Source organism: Canis lupus, chromosome 22 (assembly GCF_003254725.2).
Source record: "Canis lupus dingo isolate Sandy chromosome 22, ASM325472v2, whole genome shotgun sequence".
Classification (NCBI taxonomy): Eukaryota; Metazoa; Chordata; class Mammalia; order Carnivora; family Canidae; genus Canis; species Canis lupus.
In genome coordinates this window covers 29463093-29485385 of record NC_064264.1, presented here as the reverse complement: position 1 = coordinate 29485385, position 22293 = coordinate 29463093, and the positions used below count along the sequence as shown (strand labels likewise).

Sequence of the window (22293 nt, the reverse complement as noted above, 5' to 3'; positions counted from 1 at the left end):
GACAGACATTCCCCAAGCTTCATGAGAGTTACTGTTACTACAGTTACTATATACATATACTATACTGTTCAAAGCTGCTGCTATGTAATTTGACTTAAAGCTTTGAGGATAACACCCCAGAATGGTAAGAAGCAGAGTTGGGAATCTGAATGACTAAGATTACCAAGTTACCAGACACACTGAGCTTCAATTTCTTCATCTGAAAAATGTACTGATAATAACTACTTCAAATGGAAGTTGTGAGAATTAAATAGAATGGTGTATGTAAAAACCATTTCTTGGCATATAGTAGGCACTTAATAAATGATAGTTATTTCCCATTTCTAACAGTAGTGTGTCAGATATGGATTTTTCCTGATAAATGGGAATTTCATTTATTTGTGCAAATACTTACATGGAAAGAGCTGTAGGGTACTGTGAACTCTATTTCAAATTAGCTTAGGCACCAGCCATTTCTGTCTCATTAACAATAGAATTTGCAACTCAGAAGTCCCAAATCCAAATCTTTGCCTTCTATTCAGTCATTGAGTGCTTTATCTGTATAGAAAGATTTCTACAGCTCTGTAGAGAAATGTAACCTATCTCAGGAGTTTAAAGTTAAACTCACAGCAATAAACATCAAGAATATTATTCATTTTCCTGAAGAATTTGAAGTACCTTCCAATATTTAAAAATAGTACAATTGTTCTGTGTTTATACATTAGTGATGAACTGTTGGTGGGATAAAGTGGTACAACCTTTCTTGAAGGTAATTTGACAAATATTAAACAAATTTTTAATTACTCATACTCTGTTGCAGCAATTCCACTTCTGGGTACTTATTTTAAGCATATGAAGAAAGATCTGTGCACAAAATGAGCAGCTGTGGTGGATACAGATACACTAGCCAAACCTTCCTTTGGAGGAGGAGTCTGGTCAGCCCTTTAAGGTCGGCCTCAGCTGCAGAGTGCAGCCAGTCTCCTTTGAGTTCATCATGGCCCTCCCAGAGCTGCTCTCATCTGGTGATTGAGTGACTGCACGACTGTATGTTAGAAAAGCCCAGTCGGGGCTCTCGGGTGACTCAGTCAGTTAAGCATCTTCCTTTGGCTCAGGTCATGATCCCAGGATCCTCCACTCCACTTGGGGCTCCCTGCTCAGCAGAGAGTCTGCTTCTCTCTCTGCCTCTGCCTCCTCTCCACCACCACCTCATACTCTCTCGCTCTCTCTCAAATGAATAAATAAAATCCTAAAAAAAAAAAAGAAAAAAGAAAGAAAAAAAAAAAAAAGCCCAGTCATTTCCCCCCAGAACAGTACCTCTGATGGGTCCTTTCCATAAACATGAGGCCTGGGTCACAGTGCAACTTCTCCCTTGCTCTTTCCTGCTTCTTCCCTCTTCATTTCATAGGGGTCAATCCCTAATAAATATCTTGCTCTTTAAACTCCATTTCTTTCAGCTTCTGGAGGACTAAACTTGTGATGACATGATGCATTTGTTAAAAATTAAAATCAGGGGCATCTGGGTAACTCAGTCGGTTAAATGTCTGCTTTCAGCTCAAGTCATGATCCTGATATCCCGGGATTGAGCCCTGAATCTGGTTCCCTGCTGAGCAGGGAGCCTGCTTTTTCTCTCTGCACTCTTGCACTCTCTTTCTCTCTGTCTCTCTCTCTCGTATTCTCTCAAATAAATACAATTTTTTAAAAAATGAAAATCTCAAAGCAATCTAAACAACAGGGACAGTGGAGTAAATTACGTTTCTTCTGTAGAGTGGGATATCACTCAGTCACTAAAAATGTGAAAGGCAATTCAATGACCCAGGGAATTTTTTTAAAATATTTTATTTATTTATTCATGAGAGACATAGAGAGAGAGGCAGAGACATAGGCAAAGGGAGAAGCAGGCTCCCTGCTGACCAGGGAGCCCAATGTGGGACTCGATCCCAGGACCCCAGGATCATGACCTGAGCCAAAGGCAGTTGCTCAACCACTATACCACTCAGGTGCCCCAATCCAGGGAAATGTTTAAAAATACATAGTGAAGTGGATAAAAAAGCTATGTATAAAGCACTCTAATTTGTGATTGCATTTTTACAATGCATATTTTGCCACATAGAACAAATCAGAAAAAAAAATCACCCAAACTTTAATGCCAGCTATTTTCAAATAGAGATATTGTGCTTCCTGTTTACAAGTTTTTTTGCAAAAGACATATGCATTACTTTTATAAATGCGGAAATGAATATGACACAAAGATATGTCCAAATATCTTTCTTGACTATCTCATTCCACAAACCTCCTCCTGCCTTCCCTGACTTGCCAAATGTTACCATGCCTAACATTTGGTCTTGTCTTTCATCTCTATGTCTACTCCATTGCCTGTCCTGTCCATCTATTTCCTTAGTATCTCTCTAATTAGCCCGTTTTCTCCATCCCATTTCTACTATCTAAGGCCAGGCCCTCATTAGCTCTCCACTAGATTTCAGAAATCATATGACCTTTCTAAAATGTAAACCTTCTCATGATACCAAAATATTCCACCTCCCATTACTCCCTCAGTGACTCCCAGTTGCCTTTTTATTTTTTTAAAGATTTACTTATTTATGTTGGGGGGCAGGGAGGCAGAAGGAGAGGGAGAAAGAGTCTTAAGCAGACTCCACACTGAGTGCAGAGCTCAGTGACATGGGTCTTAATCTCAGGTTCCTAAGATAACGACCTGAGCTAATTTCAGTAAAATTACTACAAAATACAAATCAACATAGAAAAAATCTGTTGCATTTCTATATACTAACAACAAACTATTTGAAAAAGAGATAACAATGCCATTTGCAATATCTTCGAAAAAATAAAATACTATTTAAGTATTTTAAATAAATTTAACCACTGAAAATTACAAGACTTTGATGAAAGAAATCAAAGACACAAGTAATTGGAAAGATACTTGTGTTCATGGATTGGAAGAACTAATATTGTTAATATGTCCATAGTGCCCAAAGCCATCTATGGGTTCAGTGCAATCCCTATCAAGACTGTTCACTGGGGGGGCAGCCGGGTGGCTCAGTGGTTTAGCGCCATCTTCAGCCCAGGCAAGGCCTGATCCTAGAGACCCGGGATCCAGTCCCAAGTCAGGCTCCCTGCATGGAGCCTGCTTCTCCCTCTGCCTGTGTCTCTGCCTCTCTCTCTCTGCCTCTCTCTCTCTCTCTCATGAATAAATAAATGAAATCTTTAAAAAAATTTTAAAAAAGACTGTTCACTAGGAAAGGATATTCTCTTCAATAATTGGTGTTAGAAAAACTGGATGGTCATGCACCAAAGAATGAAATTGGACCCCTATTTTTCATCATTTACAAAAGTTAAGCTGAAATGGATTAATTATAATACCTGAAACAAACTACTAAAGGAAAATATAGGTGAATTGACATTAGTCTTGGCAATAATATTTCAGATCTGACACCAAAAGCACAAGCAACAAAAGCAAAAATGAAGAAGTGGAATTATATCATATTTTAAAAGCTCTGTACAACAAAAGAAACAATCAAAATAATAAGGCAAATGATATAATGTGAGAAAATATTTGTAACCATCTATCTGATAAGGTGTTAATATCCAATATATATAAAGACTCCATATAACTCAATAGCAAAGAAGAAAAAGAGAAAAAAATCTCATTTGAAAAATAAGCATAGAACCTGAAGAAGACATACAAATGGCCAACAAGTACATGAAAAGATGCTCATCACTAATCATCAGAGAAATGCAAATCAAAACCACAATGAGATGTCACCTCATACTTGTCAGAATGGCTAGTATCAAAAAGACAAAAAGTAACAAGTGTTTGCAAGGATGTGGGGAAAGAGGAACACTTGTGCACTGTGGTGGAAAGATAAACTGGTGCAGCCACTGTGAAAATTAATATGGAGTTTCCTCAGAAAATTAAAAATAAAACTATCATATGATCCAGCAATTCCACTTCTGGGTATATATCCAAAGGAAACAAAATCACTATCTCAGAGATATCTCTGCACCCTCATATTCATTGCAGTATCATTCACAGTAGCCAAGACATGGAAACAACCTAAGTATCTATTAATAAAGAAATTATACACATACACATGCATATGGATATAGAAAATGGAATATTCAGCCATAAAAAAAGAAGGCAATCCTGCCTTTTGGGACAATATGGATGGATCTTGAGGGCTTTCTACTAAGTGAAATAAGTCAGACAGAGCAAGACAAATACTGTATATTCTTACCTGTATGTGGAACCTAAAAAAGCCAAATCATAGAGATAGTAGAATGGTAGTTGCCAAGGGCTGTGGGGTGGAAGGTGAGGCATAGAATTATCAGATGTTGGTCAAAGGGTACAAACTTCCACATATAAGATGAATAAGTTTTGGGTTTTAATGTACAATATGGTGACTCTAGTTAACAGTACTGAATTATACACTTGAAAGTCACTAAGAAAGTAAATCTTAAGTGCTATCACCACAATAAAAAGAAAAAATGGTAATTATGTGAGGTGATGGAGGTGTTAACTAACCTTATCGTGGTAATCATTTCACAATTATAGGTATATTAAATCATCACGTTGTACACTTCAAAGTTATATAATGTTGTATGGCAATTATATCTCAATAAACCTGGAAAAAAATAAAGTTCATATAAACAAAAAATCTATGCATATATAATGATAAAATTGAAATTACCCTATCTTTATCCACAAAAATATATCCAATAGTTAGTAATTAGAGGATTATGATGTTGCCAATACTTACATAAAGACATTCAGGCAAGTAGATGCAATTCAGTGGAAGCCAGAGAGAAAAAATAAAAAAGAAGCTAACATTATACAGATAATGATTAAGTAATGAAGGTAAGAAGGAGGGATACAAATGTGCCAGGAAGCAGAAGGGGAAAAAACTATGTGAATCCACGTTTTAGCACTCCCTCAAAATGTAGACAAACCTTGAGGAGGTTTTTAGTACAGCCTTAGGATGATGATGGGTGCTTTGCCCAATGGATGTAGGCAGGGGTCCTAAATTCCTAAATTTGTCTTCTGAACCTGCTGGACAGTTAACAGAAGGAATAGATGAGAAGCCCTTGGTTCTTATCAACCTTCTCCCTGTGTTCACAGACATCTCATTAAGAGATCAACTGAGATTGTAACTTTCAAAACATGGAACTAACCCTGTAATAAGAACAGTTAGTTATTTTCTTCCTACTGTAAAAATCTTAAGAGTTTGGAGTTTGGCTTTTTTTTTTTTTTTTTTAACATGTAGAACAGTTTCCTATTATTGAACTCAAATTATTTAACATAAAATCTAGGATTTTTTGTTGTTGTTGTTGTTGTTGTCGTTAAGATCCTACATCTGCATTCTAGCCAGAATTGCAAAACCACACTATAATTCTCTAAGTGATAGCAGTGAGATCAAAAGGACTTACCCTAGAATTAGTTTTAAAATAAACTATTGGGGTTTCTGGGAAAGAAGAGAGAATGTGTGTTTACTAAACTTCTCTTCCTGAAGCCCAGTGAAATGAGTAAAATAAACTGTATTTTCCCAAAAGGGTGTCTTTAGTAATTATAATCACAGATAAAAATAGTCAAGCCTAGATTTCTCTAAAACTTATTTATTTTATTCTTTGTGTTTTTATGATTTAGTAGAAAAGTTCTACCTGACATCTTATTAAGCTTACAAAAAAAAAAAAAAAAGAGCAACAATTGTACTATCTATTCAAATAGTTCTGCTAAAAAGGCAGGGAGAAAAATAAGCATAGTGTTTACTGTATTATTAATACTTTAAAATTATAATAACCATTGTTGTTTACATTTTGAAATGGTCCCACTGAGAAAACAGCTCATCCATCATAGGAAACTTAATTTTATATAATTATAGGAAACAATTATTTTAATAACCCTTTCATTCCCCCTATATGTGAGAACTGGCTAGTTATTGATAATATATTACCTTGAAAAAGGAAAGTATTCAAAGATACAAAATAAGACTGGCCAGAGAAACAAGAGACCCAGGTTGTGCTCCTAGGTTAACCACTAGTGCTAGTTGGGCCTCAGTTGTAAGGTGATAGATTTCTCTCTCTTTTTTAAAAGATTTTTATTTATTTATTAGAAAGAGTGTACAAGTCAGAGGTGGGTGGAAGAGCAGAGGGAGAAGCAGGTTCCCCACTGAGCAAGGATCCTGAGCAGGGCTAGATCCCAGGACCTGAGCCGAGTGCAGCCACCTAATCCACTGAGCCACCTGGACGTTCCAGATGACAGATTTCTAACAAAGTTCATGCTTATTTTCATTTAGTGTGAAGAAATCTTACACATAGCTATGAAAAGAAGTCCTTGCTTCTTCAGAGTTCCAGTATGGTCATGAAATTGTGCTGAGACAGGTCTGGTGCTCCCTCAAAGACTGGAAACTATCACAGAAGAGGCCAGTCTTGAACCCAGCTCAGCCAGAAGCTTCCAATGAAAGGAGGTAAAGGGGTTTCCTTGAATGTAGGGGTCACTTTATAACACTCCTAAGGATCACGACTGAAACCAGATGGTCTCTGAAGTAAATCGCCAAAGTCTCCAGGAGTTTATGCAGGAGGAATGCTCCATCCATGACTCTACTATAAACTTCGTTGGTCCCTGTGGAGAGAAATAGATCAGTCAGGCCAAAACATTTCAATTGTATATAACTGAATTAAAAAAAACATGACACTGGGGCTTTCTCAGGACAGACAGAGAAGACACCTATTTACTCTGCTTCTGCCTGCTAAGACAGCTAATTAGACTTTGCTGTGGATCAAGTCTATGCACACATGCCTACACATACATACACACTCCTCCACACATTGCATGCACACATCTTTTTCTGCTGGATCTTTGAATAATTATAGGTAGTGATTATGGCTTTGTTACTGCAGGAAGTATTATAATGGACTCCATTTTGTTTTTGCAAAGATAGGCTTCTGGGCCTGGTCTAGATAAGCAGAAGGATATGGGGGAAAAGGCCTAACACTGTGTTCTGTAAAATGTAAAGGGCTATTTAATGTAGATTGGAAAAATTCTTTGCAAGATATATTGGCAATATAAAATTAACCTTTTGTTTTAATTTGTACAAAAATAATTTTACAGTAATATTTCATGCCAGAAAAATTATTTGCCAAAGCAGTGCTTTGTTTATTAAACCCTCATGGCCAGAGAAAAGTTTATTGGATGCTAAATCAAAAGAGCAAAAGTTAGTAATTTTCAGATCTGTTTTTAATTGGTATCCTGACATACTCAGCGAATACCATGAGAGAAAATAAGCTCTTCTCATGTATAACTCGGTTTTCCAAAATCAGACATTAGTATTATCTATGTTTATTGCCCTATCTGTTGACTAGATCATTTAATGTCAGGTTAGGATATAAATCAACACTTCACCCATGGTAAGTATCCACTTCTAGTTTGGTCCCTTTGAAAGGAGTCCTGGACTTATAATTCTTAAAACTCTTAAAAGCATGGCCAGAGTAGGGGCATCAATTATGAAGGTAGTACTTACAGACAATTACAAGATTTAGAAAAAGGATGAGATAAACTTTTCAAAGCTAAATCCAGAAGGAACCTAATAGCACTAGGCTCACAAATCTAAACTAAAACTGGCTTTGAGTAACTTGAGGGACATTTCTGCATGCCCTTAACACCTTGTATGTGATAACGCCTTACAAACTACAACATGCCTTATGCTACCTTAATGTCCTCCATCAACGAGACATAGTCTACCAGTAGAAGAGATCAATAATGATCATAAAATTGCTAGGAGGGGGGCTAAATATTGTGGCTATTGACAATAAAAGTACAGATTGAATATGCCTGGGGATAGACTGCAAGACTAACTTAACTTTATCTCAGTTGTAGTATTTACTTCTTTTTTTTTTTTTTTGTAGTATTTACTTCTTAACCTCCTTCTGACTTCCTCTTTTCCATCTGCATGTGTTCCAGAAGAAAGCCAAATAGAGACATTATGCATTAGAGCTTTCAAAGCAACAACAGAAGTAGTCAAAGAACTATTATTACCTTCTGTGCTGCTGACTCCCTCAGTGCATTATAGCCAGCCCACACCTACCCAACCATGGGCACTGATCAGTTGCCTCCAAATATCCAGTGCTCAGAAGTCTGTTCTCAGCGTTGGAAGTCCAACTGTAAGAAGTAGAAATATCGAATATCTGAATTTTCTTTATGACAGTTGTAAAAATCATTAAAATAGGTATATATCACAACCATATATTGAACTTATCTGACCTCGTTTTGTCACTCTAGCTCTGTACTGGAATTCATCAAAATACAAAATAGCTTGCAAATGAAGCATAAGCAGTTATAATAACTTGAAATGTTGAAATAATTATTCAGGGTGATTTAGGTTCTATAAACACAGCTATCAAAAAGAAAAATAGCATTCTTGGCCTTTAAGAGTAAGATTCAGATAAAAATGTTTTCCTAATGAGTAGTATGCTTTGGTATAGTATTATTACAGGAAAGACCAAAATTCCAATCATCCTTGCTAAATTGTACGTCTGCTAACTTCAGCTATTTGAGATTTTTTTTTAAAAAAAAGTTAAACCATTTCTGAGTAACATAAGAAGTATGCGCAGTTCCCTTGTGCACGGAAATGAAAATGTGATCTATTCATTCCATCTTATTTCAAATTATTTAGAAAATTAGGTGAGTCTGATGATTCATGAAACAAACTTTAAAATTATGTTCAATACAGCATATTGTACTCTTCGTGATTGTGATAATAATCATTATCATTTTTGAGTACTGGCTTTTATGTACTACATTTATAATTCTCACAAGAATTCACCTAAAAGTACTTTTATCTAATGTGTTCATCATTTGCCCAAGACTAACCACAAAAAGACAGGACCAAGAATCAAACTATGTCTAACACCAAATCCTGATCTCTGTTCCTGAATCAATGACATTTAAACTGTTTTGTAGAATCACTGTATTTTATACCATGACCTCACTATCATGCTGTCAATCAAGCATTGTGAAGAAACTGAGATTCTCTTTGTTTTTTTTTTTTTTATTAAGAGGGAGGCAGGAGGGGCAGCGGGAGAAGGAGAGAGAGAATCTCAAGCAGGCTCCACACCCATCACGGTGCTCAACACAGGGCTTAATCTCATGACCCCAGGATCATGACCTGAACCAAAATCGAGTCAGACACTTAACCAATTGAGCCACCCGGGTGCCCTAAGAACACTAAGATTCTAAATTACTAAGGCCAGAAATGTTCTAGTGAAGCAATTCTCATAACCATTTAGTGGGAAAGGATACTAATTGGGTATTAGGGGGTAAAAACTCTCTTAAAAAGTTCCATCAGGGCAGCCCAAGTGGCTCAGTGGTTTAGTGCCACCTTCAGCCCAGGGTGTGATCCTGGAGACCCAGGATCAAGTCCCGCTTCGGGGCCCCCTGCATGGGGCCTGCTTCTCTGCCTGTGTCTCTGTCTCTGTCTCTGTCTTTTTTTCATTAAATAAATAAATAAAATCTTAAAAAAAATTCCATCAGCCAGGATCTCCAAATTCCACAAATGTTTAATTCTCCTTCCCATGGTTTACCTCTTCAACTGGGTTCTAGAATCACCTACTGACACCAAGCTGAGTCCTCAGACCAGGAGCTTGGGTGCTTGTTAGAAATGCCTAATCTCAGGCCCTATATCTAATGACTGAATTAGAATCTCTATTTTGACAAGATCTGGCATCTCCTATGCTCATTCAAATTTGAAATGCTCTGCTAGATGACACATATCTTATCCCCTGCCCCCCATTAGATCCCTCAGTCATCCCATTTCTTACCTGTGTTCTCAACTTCTCTCTGCTGTTTTTTGTTTGCTATTGTTTACCCTCACATAGAAATACTTTTTAAAAAGTCCTCTGCTGATCCTGCCTCCACACACCTAAGACCTCATTTCTCTTTTCTCAACCATGTGCCTTGAAGGAAGTGTCTGTCCTTCCTGAATCTCTATCTTTGCCTCCTGTTTGTATCTTAACCCACTGCAAGATAGTTTAATTATGCACCAAGTATCATCTGGCCCTCTACTACATGCCAAACGTTGTAACAGACTATGAGGATAAACTGGTGTGCAAGAGACACAGTCCTTTTATTCAAATGACTGTCTCTGAAATTCTTTTGACAGATAACCAACTCACCCTCTAAATTACCAATTCCACTTTTCATGCACTATCAGATAGGAGGATTCAGTGGTCTTCCATAAATCAAAGATTAAAGAGATTTTGCAAAAATGTAGAATACTGCTGCTCTTCTTTTTAAAGAAAATATTTTAATATGGTTCTTATTTTAACATATGATGAACTTATTTTTATTTTAAAATTAATTAATATTCTGAAAATGTGTTTTCATCTCCAGTATTTGTAGGTCAACAGATATCCCTACAAAAGTTTGCTCTCAGGGCATTGGGTAGCTCTGTGGTTGAGTGTCTGCCTTTGGCTCAGCTCATGATCCAGGGCTCCTGGGATCAGGTCCTGCATTAGGCTCCTCCTCCCAGGGAGCCTGCTTCTCCCTCTGCCTCTCTCTCTGTCTCTCATGAATAAAAAAAAATAAAATCTTAAAAAAAAAAATTCTCTCTTTTGGCCTCTCAATAATTTTTAAGAATGTGAAGTGGTTTCTGAGACTGAAAAGTTTGAGAACAACTAGATCTCATTTTGAAACCAGGTGAGTTGCTCAACAAATTGCTAAAATCTACATAGATATCAACTATACAATTAATATTGGAGGGATATGAATAAATTGGCCTAAGCATTTTCTATCCTATATTTCTTAACTAAGCTAAAGATGTCATTTTCTCTAGGCATTTCACGCACAGGAAGAAAGCAATAGTTGACCACTAGCCCTGAAAAGCTGAAAGTCTGTTGCACCTGAGTGGCTCAGTCAGTTAAGTGTCTTTCTTGGGCTTTGGTTATGATTCTGGGGTCCTGGAATCAAGCCCCTTGTCAGACTCCCTGCTCAGTAAGGAGCTTGCTTCTCTTTCTCTTTCTCCTACCCGCCTCTTCCCCACCCAGTACATGCTATCTCTCTTGCTGTATCTCAAATAAATAAATAAAATATATTTTTTAAAACCCCAAAATTAAAAGCTTTCGTAGGAATATTTTTAGTATCTGAGATACATGCTCTTTGTTCCCTGAAAATGGAAAACAAGGTAAAAACTAAAACAGTAAGGAGAATAGTTGGCTTTAAACATTCCTTCTGTCTTTATTTTGCCCACAAGCAATATTTTCTAAAGTTCTTAAAATCAGTACCAGTATGCTCTTATCTTGAATATCAGACTATGGCTTTAAGAGCAATTCTATTTATCACATTAAAATGAAGAAATATTTAAGGCATTTGCATTTTGTTTATAAAAGAAATCAATTTCTCAGAAGAATGCATATTTTCAATTATACCCAGACCTGAAATATCATGCTTTGGTCTCCACAGTAAAAATACGAAACAATGTAATATTCCCATTAACTGTGTACACTATTATCAATATATATAGTTATTTAGTGGCAGAGAAGGACAGGAGGAACTTTTTCCAAGTACCTTGTACTGGAGGCAGAATAAAGAAAAATAACTTGGGGATCCCTGGGTGGCTCAGTGGTTTCACGCCTGCTTTTGGCCCAGGGCGCGATCCTGGAATCCCGGGATCAAGTCCCGCATCTGGCTCCCGGTAAGGAGCCTGCTTCTCCCTCTGCCTGTGTCTCTGCGCCTCTCTCTCTTTATGTCTATCATAAATAAATAAAAATAAATCTTTAAAAAAAAAAAGAAAAATAACTTTCTGCTGCGTAGCCCTAAAGGAAAATGCAAATGTAACCTGTTGTCATTTTCTACTACAGGTAGCTAAACTCTCAGTAGGTAGCATGACTTTTCAGCAGACATGTTTTAGGACATTTTTAAATATTCTATTTTTTTTAAATTTTTATTTATTTATGATAGTCACAGAGAGAGAGAGAGAGAGAGAGAGAGGCAGAGACACAGGCAGAGGGAGAAGCAGGCTCCATGCACCGGGAGCCCGACGTGGGATTCGATCCCGGGTCTCCGGGATCGCGCCCTGGGCCAAAGGCAGGCACCAAACCGCTGCGCCACCCAGGGATCCCTTAAATATTCTAATTTACAATCTTTGCATGTGTTTCAAGCCTTTCCTGTTTAGGATACAAATAAAGCCTAAGCAATTTTTCATCTTGGTCTCACAGAATAAGTGCAGGACAGGGACTTTATCTTTCAAGCTCTAAAAGGATACACGATTGAACATAACTGTTATTTAAATACCAACTCTGTGGGATCCCTGGGTGGTGCAGTGGTTTAGCGCCTGCCTTTGGCCCAGGGCGCGATCCTGGAGACCCGGGATCGAATCCCACGTCAGGCTCCTGGTGCATGGAGCCTGCTTCTCCCTCTGCCTACGTCTCTGCCTCTCTCTCTCTCTGTGTGACTATCATAAATAAATAAAAAAATTTAAAATAAATAAATAAATAAATAAATAAATAAATAAATAAATAAATACCAACTCTGTTTACATGCTGATAAAAGGCACATTCTGAATCAAGTAAAATGTGTCATTCACATTATTTGGAGTTTATTCTTGACCACATGGATTTTTTTTAAATAATTCAATTTAGGGCAGCCCGGGTGGCTCAGCTGTTTAGCCACCTTCAGCCCAGGGCCTGATCCTGGGGACCCGGGATCAAGTCCCACGTCGGGCTCCCTGCATGGAGCCTGCTTCTCCCTCTGCTGTGTCTCTGCCTCTCTCTCTCTCTCTCTCTCTCTCTCTCTCCCTCTGCTGTGTCTCTGCCTCTCTCTCTGTCATGAATAAATAAAATCTTTAAAAAATAATAATTCAATTTATATTCATAGCTGTCTTATAGATTAGAAAGGCTTTATTATATATTTCTAAGCCTTTTAAAGATTTTATTTATTTTAGAGAGAGAGCAGGGGGAAAGGGAAAGGGAGAGAACCTGGAACAGACTGAGAGTGAAGTCTGACACAAGGCTTGATCTCTTGACCCTGAGATCATGACCTGAGCTGAAACCAAGAGTTGAGCACAACTAACTGAGCCACCCAGGTGCCCCTGAGCCTTTAAAATAAATGATTTTGCAAAACATCTTTCAGTATAGGTTATGTATATTTAATACCTCTAAATCAAGGATTCTCAACCAGCCCAAGTAGACAATAAGATAATGCTCATAATATATAGACTTTATTGTCTATATAACTTTCCATGTATTATCTGGGTGTGGACTATGGAAAGGTCATACTGGGGACTCTCATCTATCATGTAGGTGGAAGCGACAGGTTCAGAACCACTATCCTAAACAAAGAAGTCCAGAAAAAGACTTAGAATAAGTTTTATTCAAAAGCAAAACAAGTAAAAATATACAGAAAACTAAGGCATGGGGATTGGTCTGACCAACTGGCACCACTGGCACCAAGACAAAAATATCCTTCGTTACACTGAATCATCTACATCACAACAGTTGATGCAGGTCATACTCTGAAATCAAAAGAAGCAAAAGAAATAGCAAAACTTACTTTCAGCTATCTAAAAACTCAATATTTTCCACACTTGGTTTTTAGTAGTAATTTTGTTGAGTACAAGGAACTTCATTTTAAGATCTTACCAGAGAATCTTAATAAAGACATTAATTACTAAACTTTATACATATGTGTACAAACCCTTCTAAATCAGCTCTAAAAACCTTCTGCAATGATTACATACTTTCCAAATTGGTTTTACATTAATTTCAACCAAGGATTTAAATAATCCAGAGAATTTAGATCAAAGTTATTTGCCTATTCAAGGTATGAATATATGAACATGTATGCATGTGTGTGCGCATGTATATATACATGCACATATGCATTTGTTAGTTCCCAGATAATTATATACAAAAGTATATACATATGTACAAATATATGTGTGTATATATACACATATATGCAAGTCTTCTCTAAAAGAAATTTCTACAAATAGAAGTGTTTTAGAAGTGATGAAAACGACTTTTTGCAATTTTCTTACAAGAATCATAAGCCTATAGATGCTACTTTGAAAGATTATAGTAGACAATAGCTGAAAATCCCTCTTAACCTATATTATTTTCAAAACAGAATAAGCAGGTTATATGTTATACACAACCCAATTACAAAGCTTACCTAATAAGCACAGTACACAAATCTAAGTTGGGATGAAACTAAATTTAAATCAGGTTTAAATAATTTTTATACAGTATTAAAGATGGTTTTCATTTAAGACATATTAAAATTTGATTCACCACAGGATACAGATAACCTCTATTTTGGTCACAAATGAACATAGAAAATATTAGAAGTTAAATATGGATATCATAAACTCTATTTCAATACTTTAAATCAAACCAACACACCCATTGGAAGGTGATATGTAGTCAATTCCCAAAAGTCCAAGCAAAACCATTTTAAAGCTTCAGTTCTATTTAGTTCCATTTCCCTCAAATATATTAGTCATTAACAAGTTCCAGAAATGACCCATGACTTGACCATCCTTAGCGTCTCTACAAATTTATAGACAAAATTAACCATCAATTTCTTCTAAAGTGCTAAATTTTAAGAAAGTGACTAAACAAAATATTATACAGTAGGAGGACTAAAATCCTAGACACAAACCTAAGAAAAAATTTCAAATTGTGAGTTTCACAAGGGACTAGCATTCTAATGCTTGTGCAAAAGAATGCCAGTCCTAAATGTTGCTCTATAAAATGTCTAGAAAATGACATTCATAATACACAATTTTTAAAAAAGCTTTGAGGAGTTCTGCAACTGTCCCCACCCAATATAACAATTTTTTAAAATTAACTTTAACCCAATGTTTTCAACAGATACTTGACTTCAAACCCTTTTGCCCACTAACAGTCTGAAAAATTAGTACTTATCACAGCAAACTTTGAGAAAGTATGCAAATTTTTGGTAATAAATTAGATACTAAGAGAAATTCAGCAAGGCACAAGCAGAAAACCGCTTAGGAATACTTAAAATTTTAAGATGATATACAAGATACATGTGAGTATAAAATGCAAATGATGGAACAAAAGAGAACACCTGGTTGTTACTGGCAGGATGGAAGCACCATCCTCATATACTATCAGTTGTTTCAGAGGATCTCTTCATTCCTATTGCCATCACTTCATTCAGGCCCTCTTCACCATAGAGTTTAAATGTATTCCAAAGTGACCCTCCTCGTTATCATCTGTTTTTTTCTAATCCAGTGCTTCCCAAACTTAATATGCATATCCATTATCCAGGGATCTTGTCGAAAATGCAAGTTCTGATTTGGTAGGTCTAGGATGGGGTCTGAAACTCTTCCTTTTGAGCAAGTTCTCAGGTTATACTGATGTAACCACACTTTGAATAACATAGATCTAATCCATTCTGTAAGCCATTGCCCCATTACTCTTCCTACTAAAATACCACTTATCTCATGTCACTACCTCAGGAACCTCGGTTAACTTAGTGAATCAGGTATACACATTTATACTCAATTATTGGTCCAGAACTTTATTCCAGATCAGTTTGGTCTTTCTCCTAACTGCTACACTCATTCCTATCCAACTCTGCATTGTTTTTGTTTTTGTTTTTTAGATAAAATGTATATACGGTGGCATACAGATTTTAAATGAACAATCCAGGAAGTTTTGATAATTGCATATGCCTGTGTAACCAATACTCTCCACCCAAAAACATAGCACTTTGCCATCACACCAACCTGTCTTGACCTAGCTCTATAAATATCCTTCTACCTTTCCTCTGCCTTCCACCTATCCTTTAAAGATACAGCTGAAGCCCTTTTTTCTTCAAAACACACATGAAATTCACACATACCTCCATCTAAATTACTTCTTTTTTAAGGTTAAGCCATCACCATCTCCCATGGATCTCCTCACAAATCTCTCTACCTCCATTCTCACCCCCTCCCCTCCTCTTATCCACAGAGGAGTCAGAGTGATCTTCTAAAATTATAAATCAAATCAGGTCACTCTCCTGCTTAAAATCTTACCATCACACTTCAAAAAAAAAATCCAAATGCCTTTTTGTGATGTCCTGTATTACCAAGCCTAATTTTTATACAGTATTAAAGATGGTTTTCATTTAAGACCAGTTATTAACCTCATATCTTGCCACTTTCCCCATTACTTTCTATGCTCTGGTCATATGAGCCTTTTTCTGACCCTCTAACACAGTTAGATTTTTCTACTTGAGGGACTCTACATTAATTATTCCCTTTACTCTTCCCTACCACCTTTCTCTGACTGGCTACGTTTTGCTATTCAGATCTCAACTTCAAAGTTACTTCCTCATAGGAGCCTTCCTTGACTACAAAATCTAAAGTATCCAATCAGTCACTCTCTAATGCAAATCTGACTTTGCATAACATCTATCATTGGTCTGTATCTTACTAATGTGTCATTTATCTCTTCTCGCAGGAACATAAGCTCCATGACTATGGAACTTGTTGACAGTGTTCATTGCTGTAACTCCTGCACTTAGAACAGTGTCTAGCTCATTACAAGTAGATGTTCCACAAATGCTTTTTAAGGGAATATGTCAAAATATGTGATATAATGTATATTTATACTATGCAGATGGAAACTGCACTTGTGCTCAATACAAAATCTCCCATGAAATTTAGAAGAGAATAAGAAACCTATTGCTAGTCCTCAGACAAGGTAAGTCTTTCACAAGAAAGAAAGGGGAGAAAGAATTACAGCTTTAATGTGGGGCAAAAAAAAAAAAAATACACAGATTAAGTCAAAGTTTAATTCACATAAAGTTTAATCAGTCAAGTTAATGAAAATATCAAAATTTTTGAGTTAGTGTATGGCAGCAGAAATGTAATTTTTGTTGCAAATAATACAGTATTTGGTGTTTCCATTTACTGACAAGCTATGCTGCAGATAGAGCAATTGCATTGAACCTCAATTCATCAGGGTCACGTTCCATAAACTTCTTGCAAACTTCTATGGCATCCTATGGGGAAAAAAATGTGTGTAATTTTTTAGTTTATAAACATGTGTTTTCCTTTCAAATGATAAATAAATGTTTCATATTTCCCTAATTCATACTAATTTTATATTACAGACTTCTTTTTCCAAATGCAAAATAATTTAAAGCACACCAGAAGAATGAATGGTTGGTAGCCTGATTTGCTTAGTACAAAACTATAAAATATAGTAAGTGTTCTTTCTTAAAATACTTTAAAGAAACTTTTAACTTGAAAAGTACTATTTCATTGAGCCACACAATTTGTTCATAAATTTAAAAATCTCTAAAATCAGGATCAAGATACAAATGATAGTATCTTGGATTCAGCGAAATATGGGATATGATGTGTAACTCTTTCGATACTATTATCTTTTTCAAATTTGATACTTGTTCACACAAAGAGTTCTGAAAATCTCTTCATTTGTTGTAGATCTTTAACACTAACTCAGAATTTTCTTTTTGGATTTTCTCAAGAGGGCAAGAACATGGAAACATCCAAATTCAGAGAAAATGTTATTCAAGTGATCTTTAGAGATACTTTAAAGATAACAAGAACATTAATAACACTTAAAGTAGGCCAATAAGTTTTGTTATTACCTCTAATAAAGTTTCATCACTAGTTTCCCCATGGTTAATTGGAAATGGTTTCCGTCCATCTGTGGAAAATGAACAAACAGTTGAATGTTTAGCTGCTTATATAAGATAATGTCCTTCCAACTTCCAACTTCCATTTTCATCTTCCTACAGTGAAGCAAATGTTAAAAGATACTGAAAGTAATATATTCTAAAGCAAGTATCTTATTATGTTATTCTAATGTTATTAGAATCTTGCTTCCAGGGGATCCCTGGGTAGCTCAGCGTTTCAGCACCGGACTTTGGCCCAGGGCGTGATCCTGGAGTCCCGGGATCGAGTCCCGCATCAGGCTCCCTGCACGGAGTCTGCTTCTCCCTCTGCCTGTGTCTCTGCCTCTCTCTCTCTCATGAATAAATAAAAATTAAAAAAAAAAAAAGAATCTTGCTTCCATGTTTGAAAAGCCTAAATCATCTTCCTAAACAGAATTTATAAGAAATAAACATTGGCTTTATTTTTTTTTAATTTTATTTTTTGGCTTTAATTTCCTTTAAAAAATGCAAAATTTATAAGTCAATTTTTAAAAAGCTACCAACCTAATTTCTACCCTCAGGAAAGGGTAGAAAAATGAAAAATTATTAGAGTAGAAAATGAAAAATTTATTTCAAATCAGATCCTAAGACTGATATGCTTATGCCAATGAAAGGGAGCCAACATAAGATTTATATATTACTGCTACTAATTGTGTACCACCAAGGCAGTAGTATAGACCAACAATCTAAATAACCTAGGGTTATTTCACTGACCACCAAAGTTAATTAAACACAATTATAAACATCTTGAATAAACTACTACTTTATAAATGCTATGAAAAAATGAAAAAGTCTATTATTATATAAATTCATCCTAACTCAAAGTTAACTGAAACTCTATATCCAAATCTAAACCTCATATGTCTTTTAAGTGGCACTTTGAGTTCAATCCATAAAACACAATCCCTTCTGTAATTTCATGGCTTCCAAATGTAATAAAAATGTTTGAATCCACAAACATACACAGCGTTAGAGCTGAACTGATAGATACCACTTTGAAAGAAAAATATAAGGGAAGATTAACCAAACAAACCAGAAGGCAAAATGAGACAATTATTAAAACTAAAGAAATAAGAGTTTTTTCAAATGTACATTAGTTATGGCTCAGCTGAGAATAATGTTTCTGTGGTCATAAAAATATAAACAACTACAACAGAACTGGGAGAATAGGAGAAAGGAAATAATCTATTCTGTGACTGGGAGGGTGGGTAAGGAACAAGGGTGATACAAGGAAGCAAAATCTTATCTTCCTTGTGGGAAGTGAAGAAATAATACTGAGGCCACTGCCCCCTCCAGCTGGGAGGGAATAACTGGTACTGGATGAGGCCTTCCACTGCAAACAACTAAAAAACTGGACAAAATAGCTGAAACAGTTGTTCTTAGACATGAGGAAGTAGGTAGCTTGTATGTGAGCCCAACAGTAATAGCAGCTTTCTGCTAGCTCACGAATGGGAAACCCAAGCAGAGCACAACAGTCTTAATGAGGAGACTGAGGAGAAAGAGAGCAAGGTTTGGAAATTTGCACAGTATTAGAATGAAGGTAGCTCCCCACTTTGTAGATCTGTTGCCCTTGGTCTGGGCCGGGCCAGGCCAGGATTAGTGTGCCAGGGGGCTCAGGGAGCATTGTGTCTGGGTCTGAGTTTTAGGGTGAGTGGCTAAGAGCTTCTTTATATACAAGAAGAATGGGTAAACGAAGAAATACATGAAAGGTAATGGAGAACACTAGAATAAACTATACACTACTAGATCAGACTTAGAAGTATTAATGTAAATGAATGCTTTTTAATATATAAACCAATGTAATTGTGGGTACATCTATACTCATATTCACATACATGTATGTGAGTGTATTTTTCTAATACATACAAATATTTCCTACTTTTGTCCTCTGAGAGGACCTAGATAATGATATCTTAGTAACAATGAGCACACCTACCACCCAGACATTGGTTCTAAATATCATTTTCCACTAAAAGGAACCAGGACTCTATGTGGAAGCAACTGAATACATGGCTGGATCACAGAAAATCAAAGATGCGCCTAGAACATCTTATTCTACCTGAACATCTTATTCAAGAAATTGCTTGAAGAAAGAGAGAAACGTATCAAATGGACAAAAGGGACAGCTTGAAGGGGTGCCCTTCAAGGCCAAGTCTGGGAAAATTTAAGCATCAAAATAAATGATGATAATGGACTTTATGTAATCTTTTGAGTAAAATATGAATCCATGAGTCCATTCTGACATGAATGAATGAGGGAAAAAGGAAAGCTTCTAATGTTGGAGGAATTTTTTTAGAAACACCATTTGGGGGCAACCTGGGTGGCTCAGTGGTTTAGCTCCACTTTCAGCCTAGGGAGTGATCCTGGAGACCCGGGATCGAGTCCCACATCTGGCTCCCTGCATGGAGCCTGCTTCTTCCTCTGCCTGTGTCTCTGCCTCTGCCTCTCTCTCTGTGTGTCTATCACGAATAAATAAATAAAATCTTAAAAAAAAAAAAACACCATTTGGCACCATCATAGTGATAATCAATTAAAAATCATCAATGGATGCTAAATCTGATAAAGGCTTAATGAGAAACTGTGTATTTACATAGGTTCGAAGTATCCCCTGATAAAATATTTATTAACTATCAATAACCGTAACATATTGATATACTAATAAGTTTAACAAACTTAACTTTATAATGGAGAAATGGAGATAACCACCTAAACCAAATGATAAAGGTCATCATCATCAGCAAGAGGACAAATCAACATCATGAGCCTCCTGAATGACGCACTGAGAACGCAACACCACTTTTGTGGTGTATGTGTCAAATGGATAAATAAGGAGGAAATATCAAACAACCCAAATAATCTCAAATAACTGCCCTGTAGGTTTAAAAATAAATGTCAAAGACACGAGAGGAAAGAAAAGACTGAGGAACCATTCCAGATTAAGGGAGACAAACGTGACATCTAAATGCAACATACAACCCTGGACTGGATTCTGAACCTAGAGAGGATACTGTAAAAAATCAGAACAATTTGAACAGAATATGTGAATTCAATTATAATATAGGTTGATATTAATTTCCTGATTTTGTTAGTCATACTACAGTTATATAAGAGAGTATCCACCTGTTTTGAAGAAATACATACAGAAATATATTAATAATAGGGCATCATGTCTGCAACTTATCTTTTAAGTGGTTCAGACATATTAATTGAATCTGGGGAACCTGAATAAAGGGTTTATGGGAACTCTCATACAATTTCTGGAATTTTTATAAAAATTTAAAATTATTTCAAAATAAATTTTTTTTTACGGTTTCAGAGTATTCCTGTTGCTCCAAGTAGACAATAAATTGTTAGTTATCAGTATACCAATCTGATGATTCAATCAATTCTGAATTCACTTCCAAATCCCATTGTTCCAATTTATCCATAAAGAGTAATTCTATCTATTTAAAAATATGTACTTCTCCTCCCCTACATATGCTATTAACAACATGAAGCCTTAAGGAAAAGGAAGGAGTGATAACAAAAAGATGAATAACTCAATTCCTTTCATCAGTTAACCTTACAATTGAGTATGGAATAAATATATTAAAGATAACCACTATCCTTTCTTGAATAACTGTCCTGTAGTAATTAATTTGCACACATCTAGAATCATAGTCTTATTTTTAAAAATAAGGTTACTTCAAAATGATTTTTTTCTTAAAAATCATATGCTGTTCTCTTAATCACTGTTTTCTATTCACTAACTCAGTAGTCTCCTTGCTCAACATTCCTTTAGAATTTATTAGGAACCCACATCAGGGTTACTGCCAATTTCCTTTGGAGTGAATCAGCAACTGCCCATTTTCATTTGTCTTGTACTTATCCCTGTTCTCTACACTATCTAAAAGATTACTGCTATTCTTTACAACTCTGAAATTCTTTAAATTCATTTTAAGAATGTAATCCCCAAAAGGCTCTAATTCTCTATCAGCCATGATCATTCTTCTTGCTAAAGAATGCCTAACCAACAAGACCTCGGTAGTTCTTTCTTTCCTAATGTTCAAACCAATTTTAAAATCCTTTTGTACTGATCTTGGAATGCAGAAGAAAAACATTCTTCATATGTAGCGTACCCTTGTAATACATCTTTCCTTCTAATTGTCCTCTCTAGACTCTGAGCTCAGAGAGCTAGCTAACCAGAGTTTTTTAGTCAACTCCTTCCCATTGAGATGATCTGAGATTTCTTTTTTTTTTTCTAAATATCTTTTAGATGTTATTGTTTGTTCTACTGATAAGTCTATCATTCGGAAAGTCATCACCACTGTCATAGTTTCTGGTTATGGATCATATTTATCATTTCTCTGGCCTTTCCTAAGTGTACTTTCTTGAGGTCAATGAAATGTGTCTGGCAAGTCTCCGCACTCTCTTTATTTCCATTTCCACTAGTTATTCTTTATAATTCAAAATTCAGAGTAGAAAGTCAGCTTCCAGCAATCAATCAGATGTAGGAAATCCCCAATCACTATTACATCTTATCTCTAGATACAGACCTTGTAGACTGACTTAGCAAAGCTGGTCTTCCATGCCGCCCTACAGGGGTATCATCTACTCCCATCACAATGTGTTCTTTT

The 22293-nt window shown here is 36.1% G+C and overlaps 1 protein-coding gene across 2 annotated transcripts in view; it reads right to left on the bottom strand.

The window, feature by feature from the left end:
- Window positions 1-16786: 16786 nt before the first annotated feature.
- Window positions 16787-22293, bottom strand: part of UCHL3 (ubiquitin C-terminal hydrolase L3) — a 48560-nt gene continuing 43053 nt past the window's right edge. For both annotated transcript variants that reach the window (XM_049099317.1, XM_049099316.1), the window contains exons 7-8: window positions 17612-17670; window positions 16787-16999 (exon numbers count right to left, since the gene is read on the bottom strand). In XM_049099317.1, the coding sequence (XP_048955274.1) occupies window positions 16916-16999; window positions 17612-17670 (143 nt within the window). In that variant the 3' untranslated portion in view covers window positions 16787-16915. The remainder of the gene's footprint in view (window positions 17000-17611; window positions 17671-22293) is intronic.